The 24889-nt window shown below is 39.6% G+C and overlaps 1 protein-coding gene across 2 annotated transcripts; it reads left to right on the top strand.

Annotated features, from left to right (window-relative positions):
- The first annotated feature begins 10299 nt into the window (after positions 1–10299).
- Positions 10300–24616, top strand: CCT8 (chaperonin containing TCP1 subunit 8). 2 transcript variants are annotated; one of them, XM_032353545.1, is made up of 16 exons: positions 10300–10482; positions 13098–13188; positions 14309–14388; positions 15877–16026; positions 16456–16636; positions 16747–16808; positions 17924–18061; positions 18900–19078; positions 19805–19871; positions 19951–20038; positions 20120–20235; positions 20966–21037; positions 21115–21279; positions 21588–21707; positions 23976–24080; positions 24388–24479. In XM_032353545.1, the coding sequence occupies exons 1-15, from the start codon at positions 10423–10425 to the stop codon at positions 24066–24068; spliced, it is 1662 nt and encodes a 553-aa protein (XP_032209436.1). In that variant the 5' UTR covers positions 10300–10422; the 3' UTR covers positions 24069–24080; positions 24388–24479. The 2 variants fall into 2 exon arrangements, with proteins under 2 accessions (XP_032209436.1, XP_032209446.1); XM_032353555.1 differs by lacking the exon at positions 23976–24080 and having other exon boundaries at positions 10301–10482; positions 24388–24616.
- Positions 24617–24889: the final 273 nt, after the last annotated feature.

Below are 24889 nucleotides of genomic sequence, written 5' to 3'. Positions count from 1 at the left end.
GAGACATCCAATCAGTAGGGCATGCATATATTTACTATGGTAAGTTGAAATCCAGTTGGCCACCCGTATTGCCAACGTAGCATGACTATGCAGTTTTCCCTGTGTATTGCAATCTCATTGGCCACCTGTGTATAAGCCAGGCTCAACCACCTCTATAAAAGTTAGTCTGTGAGGCTGGGAAGGGTCATCGCCTCTTTGTAAGAGACGGCCCCTACTGGTCGGTTTGATTCTCAATGCTTGGCATGAAATAAAGCTTTGCTTGACCTTCGCTTTGCATCAGTCTTGCTCCTTTGATCACTGACCCATTATTGGGAGACTCTAATATATACATTTGGCTCAAAAATTCCAGCAGTTTAAGAAAGAAACATGAACGGTGTAAGATTCATAGAGCCCATAAAATAAAAATAATGGAGGAATGATGAGATAACTTTTCCCGACAAGTCACATAAAAAGGAAAAGTAATGAAATGTTTGACATCCATGAAAACAGGCCTATAGTAGAGACTACATACAGTCCTTATTTATCTCATATGATCTTATCTTCTACAGAAAGATTTCTGTATAAAATATATAGAGAGGAAAAATACTTTACTGTGGAATAGCTTTACCAAAAGCCTGTTCCTTCTATAGAATATTGGCCTGAGAAACCTGGACTTGCAATTTGTGACAAGAAAGTAGCTAAAATATTTTTTTAAAGAAACAGTAATCTGATAAATCCATAATTAGAAAAGGGCAGAGGATTTATCTTTTTTTAAAAGGTTGGAGAGCAGGATACATTATATACTTTGTCCATCAGAACAAAGTTAGAAAGGCCAATCACCAACAGACCATAAACCATTTTAGTAACAGAAAATCTTCACGAAGGGACTTATTTAATTTGACCTTTTAAATCAGAAAGACTATGAAAGAAAATGTTCTCTGCATACACTAGAAAGAAAGCAATTTATCTCAAATTACAAATTTGAGAAAAGGGGAGTCTCATACTGTTTGCTATTGGGGTGTCGTCAAACATCCTTACCAGATTCATCTCAGAATCTTTCCCCTCAGCTCTATCTGCCAGGTCTGGGCCAGCCACAAGAAATTAAGTTTAAAAACAAGACTTTTAAAAATCCGAGTAAAAATTGGATTTGGCAAGATCCTGAATGAGTTCCAAATTTCATTTCCTATGTTAGCTCACAAGGCTGGCCATGAGTGCTTTCAGCTTCCTAAAAATCATACACACAGGAACTTCTCAATCAACATCCCATGTAAAAACAGAAACCACTCAAGTATTATAAGCAGAAAGACCTTAGTACAAGGAATCAAGATTCTTGAAACATCCGTGATAGGAAGGAGTGGCAAGCTCTAAGATGGCTTCCAGGAATAAATCCCGGGTGTCACAGAACTGACCCACGTTGGGAACTATACTTTCTACATGATGGGACAGTTGAGAGTCAAGAAACACCACCAGACAGTGTGAGAGATCAGGAGTACCCCACCACAGCTCTGATGCAGAGAGTCCAAAGACAGGATGCAGAAGCTTTCTCCTGGCCACACATTTTTGGAGACTAACTATGTAATTGGGATGCCAAAAATGCATCCTGTCTTGACCCTATCTGCTGGACGACACAACAAGTCCTCACGAAAATCAGCTAGGTCTCCTTACCACCTTCCACCTCTCACATGAGTGTGTATAACTGCTGGAGACTCATTGATACCTAGGACCATAACCACAAGGGAACCTGGGAAGTACAGTTTGGGCTTCCTGGCCTCTGCAACACAGGTCGGCACAAGGGCACTAGTCTCGCATGTCCATCAGAGGAGCTATGGCGGTAACTCCTCTTTTTTCTATAAGAGGGACTGATGAGCACAGTTTCAGCATATCAGCAATCCTTTAGTAAACACAGAAGGGGAACTTGTCTCTCAGGCCCTGAGACAGAGATGTTATCCGTCTCCAGTGATCTGAGGCATTGCCTATGGAATCTAGACATGTCTTGTTCCATTTCCCCTTTCTTATCCTGGTAACCTAACCAGATCAGTCCTGGCTAGGCACAAATCAGCATGGGGCAATTAAGCCAACATTTAAAGTAAGGAAAATGATCCCGTTCATACAGTTAAAAATCTCCATTCTCAGAACGGTTAATACTCAGGGAGTGATTAATGATAACACATTTCATTTCGTTTTACTTTGCTTTGATCCAGAAAAACTTCAGGGGAGCTGTTCACTAAGCATTGCCTTAGACAGACTGGCTGGACTACTTATCTTATCTTACACGATCTGAAGGTGGGTCGCACAAACAGCCCATGTTGGAACAAAAGAGCCATAAGGCATTCCTTACATGAAAGTTACAGATGATCCTGGCCCATGGTCACCATTAAGCGTGCCAGCAATTCTTGCTTAGGCCAAGGCAGTCACAAAGGCTTGTAGTAGCCTTGATTTGAGAATTCAGCAGAACCTGGGGCCTTTTTGTTAGATAGCAATTCATTGAACTGACCGGATGTTCTGTCTTGGGATGTTTAAATATGAAACACACAGAGACCCACCTGAGGGGGACAGGGCAGCTAAGAGACACATAGAGACAAGGAAAGAAGCTGAAGCTAAGATGTAGAGAGAAAAAAATAGGCCAAGAGTTGAAAGAGGTGAAGAGAAGCAGAAACCATAGAAACAGAGATAAACTTGGGTATAAAAATAATAACTCAGAGGGGCCCCTGGGTAGTTGAGTGGGTTAAGCATCTGCCTTCAGCTCTAGTCATGATCCCAGGGCCCTGGGATCCAGCCCTGCATCAGACTTCCTGCCCAGTGGGGAGCATGCTTCTCCCTCTCCCTCGGCCACTCTTGCTCTCTCTCAAATAAATAATAAAATTAAATTAAAAAAAAAAAAAACAGTAACTCAGAGATACCAACCTGTAGCAGTAGACATGAAAAGTCATCTCACCCTAGGATAGATATGCAATTTCTTACTTTTTTGCAATCCTTAATAATCCACACCCTCTAAAATGATTTCTTTTCCGTGCAACCTCAAGGAGCCTAACTCATGTAATACTGCTCCCAGAGTAGACAGAACTGACCTTTCAAGGTTTGTGCCTTGTTTTACTGTTTAGAATGAGCATCCTCTGTTTGGAAATGAAGTTGGTGGGAAATTTACCATTCAGCATCTCCTTGTGGGGGGGGGGGGGTCCCAGAGAAATGGCTCATGGGAAATTAAATCTGTCTTTGGATATTTTGAGGTCAGATGAATGTCTCCATCTGTTCTTTAACAGACCAAGTGCTTAAATGGTTCTTCCTGCTAGGGGACTCATGGAATAAATTTAAGTCCAAAGATGACAGAAATGGGGCCCAACATCCGGAAGACAGTGGTAAGTCTGCTAAAGGCAATATGTGCGTTGAGGTGAATCTCGGCTGATTTATCAGAAAAATTAATCAAGACTAAAAAAGTCCTTGTAAGACTGGAGAATGCTTTGACATTAATGCCTCAAAATTCATAGGTTGAACCCCTCATCTCCAATGTAACTGTATTTGGAGATTGGCCTATGAAGAGGTAGTTAAAGTGAAATGAGGCCCTGAGGGTGGTATCCTGATACAATACAATCAGTGCCTTCTAAGAAAGTGACATGAGAGGTCTTGCACACAGCAGGATGGCAGTCACCTACAAGCCAAGAAAGAGGCCTCAGAATAAAACAGCATATTTTGTTATGGCAGCCTGAACTGACTAAAAGTCCTTGGTAGCCATCATCTCTGCCTCCTGTAAGTTTGAAAAACAAAGGCATAACTAGCACCTCCTATGGAAGTTTTTCCCTCTAACTAAGAAAAGAGGAAACAAAACCTGGTATTTAAGGCCTCCCTCAGTAAAACGATTAATGTAGCCAGAAGACATATGGCAGGTTTACTTGATATTTTTAAAATAAGGTCTTAAGTTCCCAACTACACCACATGCTAATAGAGGAATTTTATTCCCTGGAAGGGAAACAAGGTCCAGCTGAACAACCAAAAATAGAGAAGATACATATTTGATCATGGTGTGGGGATTGGTGTCAGCAAGAGGGGCATCTGCCTCTGTCAGCTCAGGGTCAACCCAGCACCCTCTTTTGATTCCAAACATGACCACCATCACCAGCATTTGGATCGATGGAAACGCTCAGACTAAGATACCTTTCCTGATGCTAAGCTCAAGAGACATTTAATCATCTGGAGAGGATCCCCTTTGATTGTCACTAGGGAAAGTAGTTAGGAGTGACAACTGAAACCATCTACACCTACACAGCTTGATGTCCACATAAGCATGACTTTACTAGTACAAGTCATCATCAACATAACTATTCCAGAAAACACTGGCACAGGAACATCAAAGCTGCAAATAACTTTACTGTACTTTCAAGGAAGTTCCTGAAAGATCCACCAACTCCTCAATAGAAAGGATTAAATGACAGTTTATGTTTCAAGATTCTTTGAACGCCTTGCCTCAAATCCTCATCTCGCTGTGTTCATCGATTCTATATCATGATCTTTATTCAAACCGACCCACGCTCCTCATTACCTGGACTTCAGAAACTCATAAACGTCCTAACTTTGCCATCTTCAAAGTGAGGCGTTACTAAGAGTGTATCAAAGTAGTATTCCCTTTGCAGTACAATAAACTCAGCTTTGTCTCATTAACATGCTGTCTTGGTGATATTTTAGAAAGCCAATATTCTATAGATTAGGAAATAATCCAGGGTAACAAAAGGCTGTAAGATCTCTAACAACACGGGGCTAGAGAAGTGTTATTTCAGCAGAATGGGGAGGACGGGTAAGCTTTCAAATGAGGGAAGGGCAAGATGTGCCTCTTTGAGGACCAGGAATCAGTGCTGGAGTGAACCCTCTGAAGATAGCCACAAGGAAAAATTGTGCCAAAAAACTAGGAGAATGGGTCTGCATCTACCCATGTAGACTTTGCGTCTATTCGTGTAGACTACACAGGCAAAGGCAATCCTAAACTAAGCTGGGTCTTGGCAGAATGTTTTAGGATTCTCCTGGAATACAAGAGGATGGGAGGCCTGCAAAGAGTTTCTCCAAGGCCCTTTCCCTCTCACCTCCACTAAAAAAAATATATTAAAGAAGACAATGTAGGTGATAAAAACAAACTTTAATTCAAACTTCATGAAGCAGTCACATTTTGGAGAACTACAAAGTGGAGTGCAAGGCAAAAAGTTCTAATAGGATAAAGAATAATGGGGCACCTGGGTGGCTCAGTTGGTTAAGTGACTACCTTTGGCGTGGGTCATGATCCTGGAGTCCCAGGATCGAGTCCCACATCAGGCTCCCTGCTTGGCGGGGAGTTTGCTTCTCCATCTGTCCCTCCCCCTTCTCATGGTCTCTCTCTCTCATGGTCTCTCTCCATCTCATGGTCTCTCTCTCTCTCTCTCATTCTTTCTCACTGTCTCTCAAACAAATAATAAAATCTAAAAAAAGAAAAAAGAATAAGAAAAAAACAAATAGGAAATTTCTGATTGTCTGGGGCCACACAGTCAAACTTGTTTGGATTGAGAAGGCCCAGGGTTGGCTTGGTATTTGGGGATTGGCTGACTGGATATACTGCACTTCTGGGCAGCAGAGTGTTTCTAGGAACACAAAAGTTGTTTAAGTTTCAGTTTGCTGATGTGATACCCTGGACAAGAGTCTTGTCTTGGATCTAAAAGTTCAACACCTCCCTATCCCCTCTGGGAAGCTGTTATGAAGAAGTTTCTCATCATCTCCAGGGTTCTTATGAGGCATGGCTATGGCTAATCCTATTCTTTTTTTTTTTTCTTACAATTTTATTTTTATTTATATATTTGACAGAAAGAGACACAGCGAAAGAAGGAACACAAGCAGGGGGAGCCAGAGAGGGAGAAACAGGCTCCTGGCTGAGCAGGGAGCCCAATGCGGGGCTCCATCCCTGGACCCTGGGATCATGACCTGAGCTGAAGGCAGAGGCTTAACTGACTGAGCCACCCAGATGCCCACAGTGTCATTCTTTTTGTATGTAGGACAATGACCCCAGGGAGCTGACACCTTTGGCTAATTTTCCTTTCATTGTCAATGTCAGTAATAAACTGATTCTGAAAGTGGCTCATTGTATCTTCACCATCCAAATCAGTTAGGGCTTGGTCTTGAACTTCCTTACCTCATGCATGCTTGACAGAAACTTGTAACACTGTGAAACAGACATGGTAGTCTGAGGCTCAATGTCCCACAGCCTCACCCCTACTCCATAGATAACAGGCTAGGAATGGAAAGTTTAGAGGGAAATAAAGGCATAAAAGTCACCTATCAGGAGGTGTGTGCTTCTTTGCACTCCGCTGGTTCTTCCCAATCATTTTGGCCTGGTGCTTCACTCCTTTTTCTCCCTGATTGGAAGGAATGATCTGGTTTGCTGGGTGACTGACATGGAACCAGCTTTCTTGATTACATGGAATTAATCCATTAAAGTCTATCACACTTTTTTCTGTTTATCCACTGCGATTCAGTGCAAAGGACCAATCATGGACAAGCATGTCTGAGCATTCAAACTAAGCCATAGCCTCCAAAGTCCAGTGATACTCTGAATCCCAGCTGCCTGACTCCCTGGGATTGTTTCCAAACATGGAAAGGGAACACAGGTTCCCTAAGCCCAACAAGATTTGATTAAAACAGAAAACAAAGAAACACATTTAAATGTACAGAAGGAAATTAAGAGATTTTAACAAAAAAAATTTGAAGTAAAATAACAAGTCCAAACAAAATAAATTATAAAATCCAAAACCAGAGACGCCTGGGTGGTACAGTCAGTTGAGTGTCCAACTCTTGGTTTCTGCTTAAACCATGATCTCAGTGTCCTGAGATGGAGCCCTGCGTCAGGCCCTCTGCTCAGTGCAGAGTCTGCTTGAGATAGTCTCTCTCTCTCCCTCTTCCTGCCCCTCCCACTTGCTCTTGCTCTCTCTGTCTCTCTTTCAAATAAATAAGTCTTTTTAAAAAAATCCAGACCAAATAAAAAGAATTAAACTTAATGGAAAATAGTGAGGAGTAAGATATAGGGACCTGAAATAAATCATACAAATAGGTGGGAGGGGTAGAAGAAAAGCCAAAAGATTAAAGATCTAATGGGAACCAGTAAAATTAAATAAGAATACCCCCCCAAAAAAATTAAAACATACAGACAAGGCAAAAATGCTAAGACAATTCTGAAGCACAGAAATTAAAACTTTAGGCAAACAAAAGAGAAAAAAATAGAAATAGTCACAGAAAACAATTGGTAACCTGAGTCCTTATCAAAATTCTGGGTTGGCTTAGACATCTCCAGCCAGAAGCAGACCTGTGGGGGGAATTGAGGGGGAGGCACCACTGATCTTCCAGGTCTTTAGACGGTGGAAGCTATGTTTTCAGTTGGCACTTAACAAGAGGGACCTGATTTCTTTAATCAAAGTAGCAGAAACCTAGTCTCCTTGGCCTTTTGCAAACTCATGGGCAGACCCTTTTGACTGCTGTGTTTTGTTCTCTGGTTTTACAGCATGTACGTCTAGATGGGAAGAACAGAGACCTCATCTCCCAATTCTTGGGTCTTCTATTCTGCACAGTCGTTTGGTCATCCATTAAGACTACTCCATGCCCATTAATAGGTGCTGATGACACAGCACCCACCTATTGGTTAGGAAAGATTTTAACTAATTTTGTCATTACAATTGTGGCAAATGGTATGAAGGGGAAACACAGAAGCTATTAAAGTAACCAATGGGAACTGTCTTGAGAATCATCAAAGGCTCTCTAAGGAAAGTATCTGTTTACTGAAATAGAATTAACTCAGCCAAAGCGAGTAGAAGACCATTCTAGGGTAGAAGACCATTCTAGGTAGAGAGAACAATAGATAGAAGCTAATACCCTGAGGCAGAAGAGTAAAGCAGACAGGATGAACTACTATTGTGGCCAAGAGAGAAAGCCAAGAAGAAGACACATGTGAGATAAGCAGGGACAAGTACCTCGGGCTTGAAGCCATATTAAGAATTTGTTATTTTCTATTCCAAGTGAGGAATATTTGACCTACTATTAGGATCCAGCAGAAATTTTGTCCTTGAGGTTTTGATTCCACAATGATGAATACACAATATAACCCAAATAATAAAAAAAAAAATCAATGAATTTTTTCATCTAAAAAGTATTTTCCTTAGCAATTAAATCAATTTAATCCTTTGGTAAATTATCATACAGGAGATTTTAATTGATTTTAGTTCTTTCCATTTCCTTTCAATTTACTAAAATTAATGAGATTGATCTTTTACTATAAACTTCCCATGGAAACTTGATTCATCAGTAGTTGTCCTCAAGTTTAATTTCCCATAGTCCTTATCAAATTTGATTCCTTAGTCATTTTTAATAAAATGTCACCATGTATCATTTTTAACCCCTTTCAGTTTTATTTTGTGTTGGTTATGCTTACAAGTAATGCTCTGAGTCAGATGAATGAAACTTTTTATTTCTTAGCCAATCCATAAGAAAATCTCGAGTTAAAAAAAGAAAAGAAAATTTCGAGTTGTTCTGTTATTACAGACTGATCTATTGCAATAGTTCTCTAACCTTTCAGTCTTAGGATTCCTTTACTCTTAAAAATTGAGGTTCTCAAAGAGCTTTTGTTTATGTGAGTTAAAGCTATCAATATTTGTTGTATTATAAATTAAAAACTGGCTTAAACAAAAATTATTTTGTATAATTTTTTTAAGATTTTATTTATTTATTTGACAGAGATCACAAGTAGGCAGAGAGGCAGGCAGAGAGAGAGAGAAGGAAGCAGACTCCCCGCTGAGCAGAGAGCCCGATGTGGGGCTCCATCCCAGGTCCCTGGGATCATGGCCTGAGCTGAAGGGAGAGGCTTTAACCCACTGAGCCACCCAGGCACCCCTATTTTTATTTTTATTAATTAAAAAAACTAAACAAAAAAGTGGCTTCTCATGCCCTTTACATTCAAACTATTTTAATCACACACATAGTGAATTTCTGGAAAACTCCCCAATTAAAAAAGCACATGTCTTAGTCTTATAAAAATCGTTTTCTACTGAGGACCTTAAGGTCTTGGCGAGCCTCAGAGGTGCGTGGGCCACACTTTGAGAATCCCTGATCTCTTATAATGTTTCCCAACAAGTGGTTCACACATCATTAGATTTGACATGGCAAAAAAGTTTTTATTTCAATAATTATGTATTTTAAGTGCTTATTAGAAGTTATTACTGATGATACACTTGCTGCCTCTGAGTATTCCTTAAGGCACAGCAAATCTGTTCCAATTTTTAAAAATATACAATTTGGTAGTGTCCGAGTCAAAGGACAAAAGTCGAGTCAAAACGTTCTGCTTCACGTTTTCTGTATTTTCCATAAGAGTGGGTTATTTTCACAGAGTGAAATTATTCCTAAAAATATTCTATTACCATTCAACCTTTTGAAACCAGCCGTATGGTGATGTGGGAAGGCACAGAGATCGGGTTTTAAGATTCTGGGACCCAGAAGAAGCAGAACAGAGGAATACAGCTAATGGCTTAGAACCCGTATTTTGTAATCAGGGTTAGGAATCCTAAATTTAACGTTTCTAGCGCTGCGATATTGAACAAACTACCATTTGCAAACGTGGGTTTCCCTGTATCAGACGGAGATGGTCAGAGCTAACTGCTAAGATCGACCACTAGCTGATACACCGCACGTCAACAGCCGAGGCTGGCACACGGTGTATAGCTTTTCCTACAGATTTTACTTATCGCCCTCAAGTCGCCAGCGCTTCCCACATGCCCAGGACAGAGCCGACGCCCAGCGAGGCATTTCGAAGGGGAGGAGAGCAGGTGCTCTGCCTCGGGGGGGGGGGGGGGGGGGCACAACTGGAAAAAAAAAAAAAAAGATTAAAGTACCATCATTAATCCTTTTCACAGTGAGGAAATCATACTGAAAAATCTCACAACGGATATTTATATCAAATCACCACAATGTATATTGCTTATGTCTTGCAATTTGTATGTTATACTTCAATAAAGCTGGAGGGAAAAAAAGAAAAAAAAAAAAAAAGCACAACTGCCCTGACGTTGGGGTTGGGTCTGGAAGATTTCGCGCAACTTAATTTTAAAAGGAGTGGGCTCCAGGTCAAATCTGGCAAAAACCAAACGTCCCAACCTTGGAGTCTCAGCAAGGGATTTAACACCCGGGACCCAGAGCTCTCGCTGACACGTCGAGGGCGCGCTCTGCGATCGGCCCAATCGATCGACGTGATCGAGGATCGTCAACTCAGGCCTGGCTGCAGACGCTGTATTTTTCTCGCGAGGCTTCAGTTCGGGCTGCTAGAGAAGAGGTGGGTCCAGTTGGAGAGAAAGGAGGAGCGTGAGGTCACCGCACGCTGCGTCCCCAGGAGCCTTTGCGTGCCCCTCGCTTCCTCTGGGATCTTCCGAGCGAGCGCGTGAACGGCTACCTGCAGAGGCCATGGCGCTTCACGTCCCCAAGGCCCCGGGCTTTGCCCAGATGCTCAAGGAGGGGGCGAAGGTAAGGCATGGCGGAAGAGGGAGTGAGGTAGGAGAGTTGCCGTAGCGCTGCGGCGGCCGGAGCGAAGGAGAGGGGCCTGCTAACAGTCTGGGTGTGCTCCCCGGGCACAGCGGTCGGAGGAAAGGAAGATTCCAGAAAGGGAGGTGTTCTAGGGGGAGGGGGAGGCTTGGCTGCCGAGACCCAACGGGCATTTTCGTTCCTTCCCTTCCCTGAAGGGGCGGAGGCGGCGAGAGGCAAGCCAGGCCGCAGGCTTCGCGTCCTGTGCTTCCTGGGCGGGCAAGCGGGAAACCGCTGATGCGTTTTCTTCCATCCCTCAAACGGGGCTCCTCCGGCTCTCCGCCCGTAAAGGGGGTCTTGAGGGTGAAGTCGAATAACGTAGGTGAAATGCTTCGGGAACCGCGAAGCCGACTGACAACGGTTCAGGGAGTGGGTGATCTGAGGAGAGGAGAGGGACCCGGGCCAGTTCTGGACCGTTGTCCTTCAGTGAGGGATAGAGGGAGGGCTGCTCGGCTCGCTCGCGGTAGTGCGCTGCGGTAGGAACAACGTTACTCTCAATCCAGATGGGTTCTGGTCCCAACTTAGATTAGCTGGTTTGATGTACAACCTACCCGCAGCTCTTGCTTTCGTCTCCTCGTTAAGAAAAGGATGGGGGTACCTTTGAGGTGCAACTGTCTGGCTTAACTGCAAGTATAAGGGTCGCCCTGGACTAACTAATTAAGACTTTTTGTTTTGTGGTCAGCTCAGGAACATCATTTCAAGAGCCTAAGTTCTTTAAAATATCTTCATATACAACCAATAAGTTTGACTCTTGTATTCAAATTCTTCCCTTTTTTGTCCGCCAGATTTCCTGTACCTGGTTAAAGAAATACAGATCATTGTGGTTCAGTTTACAGTAACAGTGTGAGGGAACTAGGTTCTGGATGGCGGAATACACGTGGGATAACATGAGTATATCGAATATCAGGGTCCGATGTAAATACTGGTAAAACAGCTTTGCTGGTAATGACATTGACTATTCTGAAAAATGAGACTGAAGGTTTTTCATAGTTTTTATTCTTTTGAGACAGTCAAGTAAGGATAGTTTCAGATACTGATAAAAGAAAGTAATGTTAAAAAAAAAATAGTAACGACAAAAGATTCCTTAGAAAGTACTGTAGTAGGGAATGACAGGAAATAAGAAAGTCTCTCCCCCCCAAAAAATGAAGGGTCATGGGTAGATAGAACAATTAAATAAGATGTTCAAGGAAGAACTCTTAGCTCAGTACCGAGTGACAGAAGGGACCAGCCAAGATTGAACAGGGTAGTGTTCCAGGCTGAGAAACCAGTAGGTACAGAGGCCCTAAAGATGAAGTGAGTTTTGATGTGTTAGAGAAAACGGTAAGAAACGTGATGGGGTTGAACCTCATTAAGGGAACGCAAGAATGGTGAGATGAATTTAGAGAACCTGTAATTCAGGACCAGAACATGTAGGACCTTTTAGCCCGGAGGAAGGATTTACATTTCATCCTAGGAGTGATGGGAGACCATTGATGGAATCGGATTTATGATCACATGGCTGTTCCTCAGAATGGGTGAGGGGGAAAAACCAGCAGTTAAGCCAGATCAGACTAAATGCTCTTGTAAGAGTTCAGCTCTTGACTCTGAAGACATGGTCTCTAAAGCAATGGTTATTAACCTTTTGCAGATCACAGTTCCTTTTATGAATATTATAAAAGCTACACCTTATGCTCCAAAGCACAACTCTCATAGAACTACCCGTGATGAGGGAAATGTTCTGTGTCAGTTGTCTACTTGATCTTAGCCAAAAGGTGAGAAGCAGTGTATCAGTTCTAATACAGTATCCACTGGCCACATGTGTCTGCTGAACACCTGAACCAGATTGAGAAACTGAATTTTTAATGTTAATTATTTAAACTGCATGTGGTTAATGACTGCTAAGTTGAGCATAGCAACTCTAGAAAAATGCTCACTGAACAAACGGGGGGCTCATGAAACCCATCTGAGGCCATAAGTAAATCCCAGTTCTAATCAAAATCCAGTGTAAAGTTTGAGAATTTTCACATTGTGAGCAATTCAGCAGTTTTTCAACATGGATGCATTAGAATTGTGTTCCAGTTCATAGAAGCACTCAGAAGTCCATATAAGCATTTGGGGACAGATATGTTAAGTGGAAATTCCCAACAAACAGAAAACTGCTGGTTTTATAATGCTCAGATTCCTAACACAATCCGAAAAGTATTCATACCATGTTTTCACATTTAGTCCAAAAGTAATGATAAACTTTACCTGAAATACCTCATCTGCATTCACTGATCAGTCACAACATTCTTTCCTGCACTTTTCACTACATTTTAAAAAAGAAGTCATGCGTTTTATGTTTTGATGTGTAAATGGATACCTGTGTTCCTTAAAAATGTCAGTTTATTCAACCAGTGAACAAATTTATGAACCATTTATGAATACCAAACACCATGCTTTCCTTACATAAGCCTTGCTTGATTATTCTTTAAGCAGTCCTATATGTAGGTACTATTATCCCCATTATAAGATGAAGAAAAACCTTGTCTTTTACTCTTTAATTAGAAGGAGGTTTTGTTTTTGTTTTTGTTCTACAGCATTTTTCTGGATTAGAAGAGGCTGTGTACAGGAACATTCAGGCTTGCAAGGAGCTTGCCCAAACAACTCGTACAGCATATGGACCAAATGGTAATTTCCAAATTCATGTTTTAAAAGATGCAGTAATCGAATTTTGCGTACTTCTTCAAATTTACTCTAAGAATATTATACATAAAAAAAAGAATATTAGGGCGCCTGGGTGGCTCAGTGGGTTAAGCCGCTGCCTTCGGCTCAGGTCATGATCTCAGGGTCCTGGGATCGAGTCCCGCATCGGGCTCTCTGCTCAGCAGGGAGCCTGCTTCCTCCTCTCTCTCTCTCTGCCTGCCTCTCTGCCTACTTGTGATCTCTGTCTGTCAAATAAATAAATAAAATCTTAAAAAAAAAAAAAAGAATATTATACATAAACTGAGTTCTAGCCGCCATACAGAAGTAATTTCGTAGTTCATTGCCACCAGTGTAGTGTTCACAGTTTTTAACCAGCAACTCAGATCTCTTTAGAAAAATAGTAATCAAAGTGTTACTTTTTGCCATTAAGATGATAGAAAAATTATGGTGCCTTCACTATTGAGATGACACCTAATGTAAGGGAGAAAGTTCTCTTTTGCCTCCTACCATCAACTGAATTTAACTGATACACATGTATGGAAAGCAATAAAACTGTATTTTAAAGTAGATTATTTTGGTCTTTCTACATGTTAATGTAATTTTACATTTATTAAACAAAAATATGAGAAGATAGTCTCCCTAATAAACAGTAGGAGGTTAGAAAGGACAGGAATAATATGGGAGTACGTTTAGGCTCATAGTATTTTTTGTTTTTGTTTTTAAGATTTTATTTATTTATTTAATTGACAGAGACAGCAAGAGGGAACACAAGCATGGGGAGTGGGAGTGGGAGAGGGAGAAGCAGGCTTCATTCTGAGCAGTGAGCCCAGTGCCGAGCTTGATCGCAAGACCCTGGGAACATGACTTAAGACAAAGGCAGACGCTTAATGACCAAGCCACCCATGTGTCCTTAGGCTAAGGTAGTTTTAAAGAGTAAATAATACATGTCAAATTTTTATAGTTATTTTAAGAAATAGATACAAGCTTATATTTCTTACCTAGGTTTTTTGGGGTATTTGGAGAAAGATTTGAGTGATAATGAATTTCTTTTTCTAACTTTTTTCTTCCCTTTTTCTTTCTTTTTTTTTTTTTTCTTTAATTTCAGGAATGAACAAAATGGTTATCAACCACCTGGAGAAGTTGTTTGTGACAAATGATGCAGCCACTATTTTAAGAGAGCTAGAAGTAAGTTACTTCTTTGAAGCCAAGAAATATTTTGGTGATGTCAAAAATTAAGTATTGATTGACATAGGAAAAATCTCTTAAGGTAATAAGGAACTTTTTGCCCCAACTTCAAAGTTTATTATATTGATTTTCTTAATTATGGAGTCTTCTTTAGTTTTAACATCTCACCACTTGATTTAAAAACCTCACAAGTTATTAATTTATGGAGAATTGGTTGTGATAAAAGTATATTTGCTAATAATCATATCAAATTGAGTATGTTGTCTCATTCTGTATAGAGTAGGACACTGAAGTGAATTATTCCATAATGCAGAAATCGCTAGTACTTAAAACAGTAATTTTTAAAAAAACACGAACTATTTCTTTGGCTTTGTGAAAATAAAAGTTGGTGGCATTTTGCTTTGTTCACCTACAGTTTTGATGTTAGAGTCTGTAGAATAGGTAACTGCTGGCAGGGTTGTGAGAAAGGTCTGGCACCTGAACATTAGAAAGCCATTCCTCAGCTAGCTGCTTTGTAGCTGAAAGATATTTTCAACTTCAAGGAATTTTCTTGAACTTCGTTCTTAGAGCATTAGAGCTTAATCTTTTCAGATGAAACTGTAAGTATGTTAACATTTCTCTACTTGCTTAAATAACAATGCATTTTTAATATGGTGAACAAAACAGACTTCATTCCATAAGATGTTTACGGAAGGACTAGTCATTGTGATTGTTAATGTTGGACAGTAAGATGATCTCAGGAGTTATTCAGGGGTGATGGGAACATTGCCTTAATAAAACTGTAATGATGGGGGCACCTGGGTGGCTCAGTGGGTTAAAGCCTCTGCCTTCGGCTCAGGTCATGATCCCAGAGTCCTGGGATCGAGCCCCGCATCGGGCTCTCTGCTCAGCCGGGAGCCTGCTTCCCTCTCTCTCTCTGCCTGCCTCTCTGTCTGCTTGTGATCTCCGTCTGTCAAATAAAAAAAAATAATAATTAAAAAAAAAAAAACTGTAATGATGGGGAGCATGGGTGGCTCAGTCAGTTAAGTGTACAACTCTTGATTTCGACTCAAGTCTTGATCTCAGAGTCTAGGGATTGAGCTCCGCATAGGGCTCTCAGCTCATCAGGGAGTCTTTTGGGGATTCTTTCCCTCTTCTTCTGTCCATCCCCCACTTCTACGTGCACACATGCTCATGCTCTCTCTCAAATATGCGTGTAATTTCCTGAATCTTCCGTGCAGAGACATCTATACTGGATTGCTGACCATCAAAGGAAGGGGCAGTTTTAGGTTGTTTTCATCTGTTGTGATGCATTTGTGCTGATAGTCTCAGAGTGATTTGGATTGTCTTCTAGTGACTACACTATAAGTAATGTGTAGCAGTATGATTGAGTGGAGCTACCTAGCCCATGGGGAGATTGGAGTCTTAATTTAAGAGGGAATGGAACTGAAAAACTTTGTGTTGCTTAAGGATCAAATATTTCGATGTTTAAATTCAAATTTCTACCAGGTGCAGCATCCTGCTGCAAAAATGATTGTAATGGCCTCTCACATGCAAGAACAAGAGGTTGGAGATGGCACGAACTTTGTTCTGGTATTTGCTGGAGCCCTTCTGGAACTAGCTGAAGAGCTTCTGAGAATTGGCCTGTCAGTTTCAGAGGCAAGTGTTCATTTTATAACGTACTTCTGTTTAATTTGTGACCATGTATACACACACTGTAAGAATCATCATTGTAGTAACAGTTTAACTTGCGCCACTTGGAGCACACGTGCCTTACGTGTAGTATCTTATCCTATTCTTACAAGAAACCTGTGAGTATGGCCTGTTAAAGTTCTATTTTATTTTAGATGAGGAAAGGGAAATTTAACTTAGAAAAATCTGTAAGTGGCAGTTGGCATTCAAATTTGGGTCATCACAAAAGCCTAAACTCTTGATGAGTAGGCTGTGCCATGAATGCTTATTCTGAAAGTATACTTTGCCATTTTATTTGGAAAACCAATACCCATATTTCTTGGGTTACCAAAATAATCTGTTTTATAAAGTCATGTCAAAATTACGTCTTTTAAGGAAATGTTTTTGCTCTTTAAGGTCATAGAAGGTTATGAAATAGCCTGCAGAAAAGCCCATGAGATTCTTCCTGATTTAGTATGTTGTTCTGCAAAAAATCTTCGGGATGTTGATGAAGTATCCTCTCTGCTTCATACCTCCATAATGAGTAAACAATACGGTAATGAAGTATTTCTGGCCAAGCTTATTGCTCAAGCATGTGGTGAGTATATTGGTCAATGAAAAGCTCCAAAATAAAAATGTCTTAATGAAAGTAAGATATTTTATCTGTTCTTCCAAAATATCTTTTGATGTGTCTCATTTTTTTAACAGTGTCTATTTTTCCGGATTCTGGCCATTTCAATGTTGATAACATCAGAGTTTGTAAGATTCTGGTAAGTTTAGAAAATCTATCAGTGTTGTCGACAAAGGTCAGTTACGTTTTGCAGAAAGAAAAAGATATGTTGATCCAAATCTAAATTTTATCCTAGGTTTTGAGCATTTAGGACTTTGTGTCTTTTGAGCTATCATTTGTAATTTTTTATATTCGTAGGTTAAATTTTTTAAGGGTGTTGATGTATTATCTCCTTGTAAAGTTATCTTTTCACGACAAGTTGAAGATTGAGAACAGTGTATAAACAAAATATTAACATGTCTTATGTTCTTCATATGTGCTGAATTAAACTAATAAACTTAGAAGCTAATTTCAAATGAGATGAAGTTCAATACAATATTAGAATTCACATCTTAATGCAATACTAAGAGTATTTGTTTATTTAAAAAATTGTGTTTCCCATAGGAAAATCTAGAATTTTATTTGAATTTAGCTTATATAAATATACCTGTTGTGTATTTATATAGATGCTGTGCATTTTCTGACTCCATGCACTACCTTCTCCTCCCCCACTGAATTGTAAGCCTGTAAGATCAGAAACTTTGCTTTGTTCCCTCTTCTATCCCTGGTACTAACAGCTGTGCCAGCTACATTGGCACCATGTATTAGGTGAGTGAGAGAATGAAGGGCTCAGAGCAGTTGTTCTCTGTCTTTGGTTGCTCCTGGTGCACTGAAGGCCCTCCGCCCCCTTCTTTTTTTTTTTTTTTTTAAAGATTTTTATTTTTTTATTTATTTGATAGAGATCACAAATAGGCAGAAAGGCAGGCAGAGAGAGAGGAAGGGAAGCAGGCTCCCTGCTGAGCAGAGAGCCCGATGCGGGGCTCGATCCCGGACTCTGGGATCATGAACTGAGCCAAAAGCAGAGGCTTTAACCCACTGAGCCACCCAGGCGCCCCAGCCTCCACCCCCTTCTTAACAGTGGCTCATTTTCAGTGATTTCTACCTTCAGCAGACTCCTGTGCTTTCTTTCCACCACCCCATTCCTTAGTCCCAAGAGTCACTGCCTTAATACCTTACTTTATTTAGAAACAGGTCTTTTGGGTACATGTAAAATCAACAGCTGAGCCCTAATGTTATTTTGATGAGATCACTGATGATTTTTATATTCAATCTTAGGGCTCTGGCATCTATTCATCTTCAGTATTACATGGCATGGTTTTTAAGAAGGAAACCGAAGGTGATGTAACATCTGTCAAAAATGCCAAAATAGCAGTGTACTCTTGTCCTTTTGATGGCATGATAACTGAAACTAAGGTATGTAGACTTCAAAACCTTAAAAGTAAAAATTTGACATTGCCTTTTCAGATTAATGTTTTATGATTCTTAAGCTTTCAGGAAGAGATTGCTCTACTGCATAATTACTGAAGACCAGGATTGTATTTGTTTTTTAGAATCAGAAATATGAAATGGTAGCAGTATAGTTTATGTTCTCATATACAGCTCTTGACTCCTTGTGGTTCTTGCAAGTGAAATGCTCATGGAATGGGAGTACTGTGTGCTCTTCATTAATATATCTAGAAGTTGAGATCCTGTAGCATCCTGAAACAAAAACATGCTAATATATGAAAATGATAGGTTTGTTTTTAAAAAAAAAAAAAAAAAAAAAAACCTTAGGAAGTTTTGAAGTTCTTGTTTGTAAGTCACTTCCATCTTTGTCCCTAGAATTCTTAAAATCTGATTCGATGGTTTTTAAAGTGTCACAGGTTATAGATGGGCCAGGGGGAGTCATTTTAGAAAAGTTGAGAAAAACTTAAAGAACCACAGTACAGTGCTTTGGGTACACTAATTGACGTTTGTCAAAAGTAATGCCAAGATCACATGCCCAACATATCTAGAATAACAGTGTTTCTCCAACTTTACCAACAGAGCACCTGTCGAACAACAAAATGCATCAGTTTTAGGAGTGGGGGGGGGGCTCTAGTAATAAGCTGAGTTTCAATGAGTTTCATACACACTATGTATTGTTTCATAACTCGTGTATAATTATTTTCATGTTTTTTTCCACATCTTTATTTCGTACAGTATTACTCTGTGACTTCAAACACCAACGTAGTAAAATGGTTCTAAGGAGCATGCTTGTTTGTTTTGCTAGGGAACGGTATTGATAAAGACGGCTGAAGAATTGATGAATTTTAGCAAGGGAGAAGAAAATCTCATGGATGCACAAGTTAAAGCAATAGCTGATACTGGAGCAAATGTCATCGTAACAGGTGGCAAAGTGGCAGACATGGCTCTTCATTATGCAAACAAGTACAATATCATGTTGGTGAGGTGAGAGCTGCATTCTATTAATGTGTATTGTAAATAGCCTTTTGATGGTGAAACACCAAACAACTTCAGTACACCACGAATTCATGACTGTTAAAAAAGGGCAAGTTGAAGACATTGGATCAAATAATAGGATTTAACTTGATCTAGAGGGACAAGAAACACCTGTGAGAAAACTTGTATTTATACTGAGAGCTGAAGGACCAATCAACAGATAGTATTTGAGGAGAGAGCAGAAAAAGCATTCCGGGCAAAAGCCTCAATTTGAGAGACCAGACTCAAGCCTGGGGCACACAGTCTAGATATGGGATCTGGAATATAACTTGTAACCCATAAACCCATTTATGGGGACAGGAGACAACGTACCTACCCATTCCCACCCCTCCCAGCACACCTGACCGAATATGCAGTGTAAATCTCTTCTCTTCCTTGGGACACCATGAGCGATTGCCAGAGTAAGGGAGAAGTTCTCTATATAGCAGGCCTGCCTTAGTGTTTTAGGACTATAAATCCTGACATTCTAGTGAGACTTGAGCTCTCCCAATTCTAGAATAATGCCATCTACATACACCTATGTGTGGATTACACTGTGTCGTCCAGACCTATTGAACTTCAGTTCAGAATCAAGAATGTGACTAGGGGACCAGTGTAGTTTCCTTCATTCATCTCTGCATTTTGTTATGTTATCTGATGGAATTAAAACTTCTCGGTCTTTGGGGTTATTTTAAGGTTGAATTCAAAATGGGATCTCAGAAGGCTATGTAAAACAGTCGGTGCTACAGCTCTTCCTAGATTGGTATGTATTTTGGACAACATTATAAAATGTAGTTGAACCTATTTGAATTACTTTTATTACATCAGTCACTCTCTTTTAGACTCCTCCTGTCCTTGAAGAAATGGGACATTGTGACAGTGTTTACCTCTCAGAAGTTGGAGACACACAGGTGGTGGTTTTTAAGCATGGTATGTAGAAATGGTCAAGTATGTTTATGTAAGTGTAGGGCGTTCATTTGCTTGTATTAATGTATTTAAATTTCTTGACAGAAAAGGAAGATGGTGCCATTTCTACCATAGTGCTTCGAGGCTCCACAGACAATCTGATGGATGATATAGAAAGGGCAGTAGATGATGGTGTTAATACTTTCAAAGTTCTCACAAGGGTCAGTATTCGCAATAATCTTTAATTTAGTACTTTGTAAAGCTTCAAACATAGTTGGCAGAGAATTTCAAAATAAATGGCTTATGTAAAAGCAAAGTACCCTTTTTACTTAAGATTGAAGTATTCATTGCTGATGAGTATAATAGTTTTCTGAAATGATTATGCAAAGAAACAGCAAAGTAACTTTTAACTGTTAGAAAAAGTTAGCTTATGGTTTTTTATTTTAAATGTACCTTTAGTTGCTTAAGGCATTATTCTTAGTACTGTGTCCTTTGAAATGCAGGTGTGAGGTATTGTATGCTGTTCAATTCTTAACTTTGGTTCTCCCCCCCCCCCCCCCCCCGCTTTTTTTTTTTTTAAGATTTTATTTATTTATTTGACAGACAGAGGTCACAAGTAGGCAGAGAGAAAGGGAGAAGCATGCTCCCTGCTGAGCAGAGAGCCCGACGTGGGGCTCGATCCCAGGACCCTGGGATCATGACCGGAGCTGAAGGCAGAGGCTTTAACCCACTGAGCCACCCAGGCGCCCCTCTCCCTTTTCATATACAGTCACTATGTACTGTAAAGTAACTTGCCCAAATCACTCCATTGTATAAAATTTGTAGTTAGAATTTGTGTAACAGTGCTTGATTAAAAGCTCTATTTTAGAATCTAATCTTCTAATCTGAGAGGATTAGAAAATTATGAATTGCTTCTTAGTAATTTTTTTTTTTTTTTAAACTGTATTCTAGGATAAACGCCTTGTTCCTGGAGGTGGAGCAACAGAAATCGAGTTAGCCAAACAGATCACATCATATGGAGAGGTATAGCTTTCTCTGGATAAATTGACTTTTTCGTGGTCCTTGAATAAAATACAGTGCTAAACACATTTTTGTTTTAGACATGTCCTGGACTTGAACAGTATGCCATTAAGAAGTTTGCTGAGGCATTTGAAGCTATTCCCCGGGCACTGGCAGAAAATTCTGGAGTTAAGGCCAATGAAGTCATCTCCAAACTTTATGCAGTACATCAAGAAGGAAATAAGAATGTTGGATTAGATATTGAGGTATTTGAAAAAACAAACACTATGAACTTACTTTGTAAATGTAAAACATAAAAATGGAAGTAGTAAGTTTAAAAGGTAAAGTTATTTGGAAAATGTTCTGATTTGTAAGCAAATGATTTTAACAAAAGCTTTGACAGTTTGTCTGATTGTTTTCCTTAAATAACCTTTGTTTTATAGTGTGCGTAGGGGAGTACTTTGACCTGGCAGCTTCCTACATAAGGAGCCGTGTGTTTTTATTACTGCCCTAAACACATTTTCACTGTCAGCAATTTAAAGTGAGAAAATGAAAATTGTTTTTGTGTTGACAGGCTGAAGTTCCTGCTGTAAAGGACATGTTGGAAGCTGGTATTCTAGACACTTATTTGGGAAAATACTGGGCTATCAAACTGGCTACGAATGCTGCCGTCACTGTACTCAGAGTAGATCAGGTGAGTGACAAATTCTGATCTTACAAAATACTCATTTTCATATGGTTCAGTAGTGTATTTTGATAGACCTGGTTATTCTAGCCAAAGGTCTGTTCCTTTATTTAAAAGTGCCCCCTGAAAAAGTTTGGGTTTTTTTCTGTTACAGTTTTAAATTGGTTTTAGTATATCTCAGCTGCAGTGAGTATCCTTTCACTGAAAGAAATTTTTGCCGTTCTTAAACTGGAACGGATAAAACAAGTTTAAGTTCATAGTTCTCAGATATTTTTTAGCCTAGAAACCCATTTCTGCAAATAAGGGGAAGGGAGGGGAGTTCAGTTTCATAATGTGGAAGGTTCCATGAAGCCCTGAAGCACATGTGCCACCAACATTAAGGAAAATGGAACTTCTGGTTGTCCATAGAAATGATAGGACTTAGGTGCATAGAATTTTTTGCTATGACAGATTAAGTTTTGAAGATCTAAAAGAAAAATGTTAAAAATCATAGTATTTCTGCCTTTTTTTTTTTTTTTTTGTAGGGGGTGGTGGGAAGGATACTGTGGCAAAGAGGAAAACAATCAAGACTATTCTAGGTTCAGATACAAGCCTGAATTCAGAGGAGGTTTTTCAAAAGGTGTTTCCTGGTACCCAGTGAAATCCATTTTCCTAGAGAGTTCTAAACTGATTGTTAAGCAATGAGTTATTTTTCAAGTACTTAATAGAAAATTGTAATTGTGAAGGGGCATTGTTAAAAAAATCCATTAGGTGAAAATCATGCCAAATGAACCTGGGGAGAAGCAAGTTATAAGTAGAAATTAATGGAAAGGAGATTAAAATATTCTGCCGCAGTAAAAATAAGAGCTTTTTCCCTACTTGTGGTCTGTGAGACGACCAAAAAAGGGAACTGGATATCTAGTTTCAGCTCATTGGAAATAAACAGATTGAATGTTCATGCCCTGGATTTTATTAATAGGGTGTGTTTATATCTGTATCAAGTAGTTTCCAGCATAATATGCTTTTGGAGTTCTCAAATAGTTATAATGCAAGCTGAAGAAAATGGTTGCTCTAAAAGTTACATTAAAAATAGCAGGGACTGGAGAAGCTAAGTACATTGGAAGCATGAAGTAAACGGGAATTCTAATAGTGGAAGTTCTTTAACAAGGAACTTCCTGAATGTCAGTTTCCCAAGTGAGACAGTAATACAATAATGCAAGTACCTTGATCACAAAGATACTTCACAATTTTGGTTTTAAACTGGGAAGCCTGGGTTTTGTTTGTTTTCTAGTAAAGGGGGATGTTCATTGGGTATCTGTGAACTTTTTTCAAATACGTACCTGAAGAACCCATCTATCAGTAACCAGTTTGTTACTGTAATGAACTTACATTCTTTAAGATTGTTGTAAATAATATGCACGTAGTATATATTCGGGAATCGGAATTTGAAGTGCTGAAGAACATAGGGCTAGATTCATCGTTGTTCAGTGTGTATTTCACTAGTTCTGAAATTATAGTCCCTAAACCAACAGCATCAAGATCACCTAAGAATTTGCTAAAAGTACAAAAATTCCAGAGGCCCTAACAGGCCCACTGAATCAGAAACTCTGGGAGGCCCAGCAGCGTTTTAAATAAGCTCTTCAGTGACTGATGCCTACTAGTAGTTTGAGAACTGTTCTGGGTTGTTTGGTTTTATCAAGCTCTACTCTGGTTCTAAACTGTACCTAATGCCTTTAATTCAGTCTGAATTTAACCTCAGTTAATAAAATGTTGTATGAAGAATTTTAAAGTTTAGATTTCCCGTAGAAGCTTCTGAAAAGGATGCTGATCTGTTGGAAGTGGTTGTGAAGATGTTTTAGGGTTTGTGCTGCTTGAGACACCAGCCATACCCCTTGATGTTCTACCATAAGAGGTCTCTCAGTCCTATAAATTTGGGAAGCAATGAATACTCTTTTTAGTTTATACATTCAGAATTTACATTAAGAGTTTGAGAGTTCTACTTTGAGGAAAGCCATCTAATTTAATTTGGCTTCTCCAAATTTGAGCTAAAGCTGCCACTAACTCTTTTTTTCTCCCAAATTAATCCTTTAAAAATGCAAGATGGTTATACTTGGAACATACTTGATTAGTGCATTCTAGACAAATAAGGGGCTTCTTGGTTTTAAGTTAGCAGAAAACTCTACGTATTTGGATAATTATGAATATACACTTCCTGCCATTTGAATGGGTTTTACAGGTACTATGAAATTTCAGTGTTGAACTTTTATATATATTTATATTTATGTACCAACCATTTAGATTATAATGGCAAAACTGGCAGGCGGACCTAAAGCTCCTAAACCACAAGGAAATTGGGATAAAGATGACTGGCAAGATGAACTTCATATATAAATAGCAAATCAGGTGCCAAACAGATTTATACAGTAATGCATGCAGTTATTTTTCACATTTGGTTCATAGGGTTATTGAGTTACTGAAGTGCATGTCTTAGAATGCCCTTCACTAACGTGTGGATTTGTTGCTCTCAATGTCCACAAGAGCATTGCTGGAAGCTAACAACTCTGTGATAGTGTCCCGTATGCAGTGTGTAACAGATTGCTTATATTGAGAGGATTGCTTCATCTTGAATCAGTCTAGTATAAAAATAATCTTCCTTTTCATTTTAAAGGTAGAGTTTATGAGTATGTGCTTGTGGTTTTTGTTTTCTTAGATCATCATGGCAAAACCAGCCGGTGGGCCCAAACCTCCAAGCGGGAAGAAAGACTGGGATGATGACCAAAATGATTGACTGGCTTAGTTTTTACTATAGTTGAAGACTACATTTGTAGTAGTAGTCTAAGAATTGCCTGATGTTTTCATATTTTCCTTAAATTAAGAAGTGTTTTGTGTTTATATCCTCGGCTGGATGATACAATAAACATGTTGTTGGTATCAAAGCCTCACCGTCTGATGAGCACTGTTCTTGGATGTAAATGACCTGTTTGTCTCAACCTTGGTAATGAAATTAGCTGTGGAACCTCAGGCAAGCCACTTAAGTACTTAGGGGCCAGTTCCAATATACATCTGGCCTGCCGCCCTTCTGGAACTACAGCCACACTCGTGTAATTGCATATGGTCTGTGGCTGCTTTCTATAAGGAAATGGCAGAGTAAAGAAGCAGTGATAAAGACTAAATGGCTTACAAAGCCAGATTTACTCTCTGTCCCCTTACAG

Source organism: Mustela erminea, chromosome 1 (genome assembly GCF_009829155.1).
Source record: "Mustela erminea isolate mMusErm1 chromosome 1, mMusErm1.Pri, whole genome shotgun sequence".
In the NCBI taxonomy this organism is placed as follows: Eukaryota; Metazoa; Chordata; class Mammalia; order Carnivora; family Mustelidae; genus Mustela; species Mustela erminea.
This window is presented reverse-complemented; position numbering and strand designations above follow the sequence as displayed.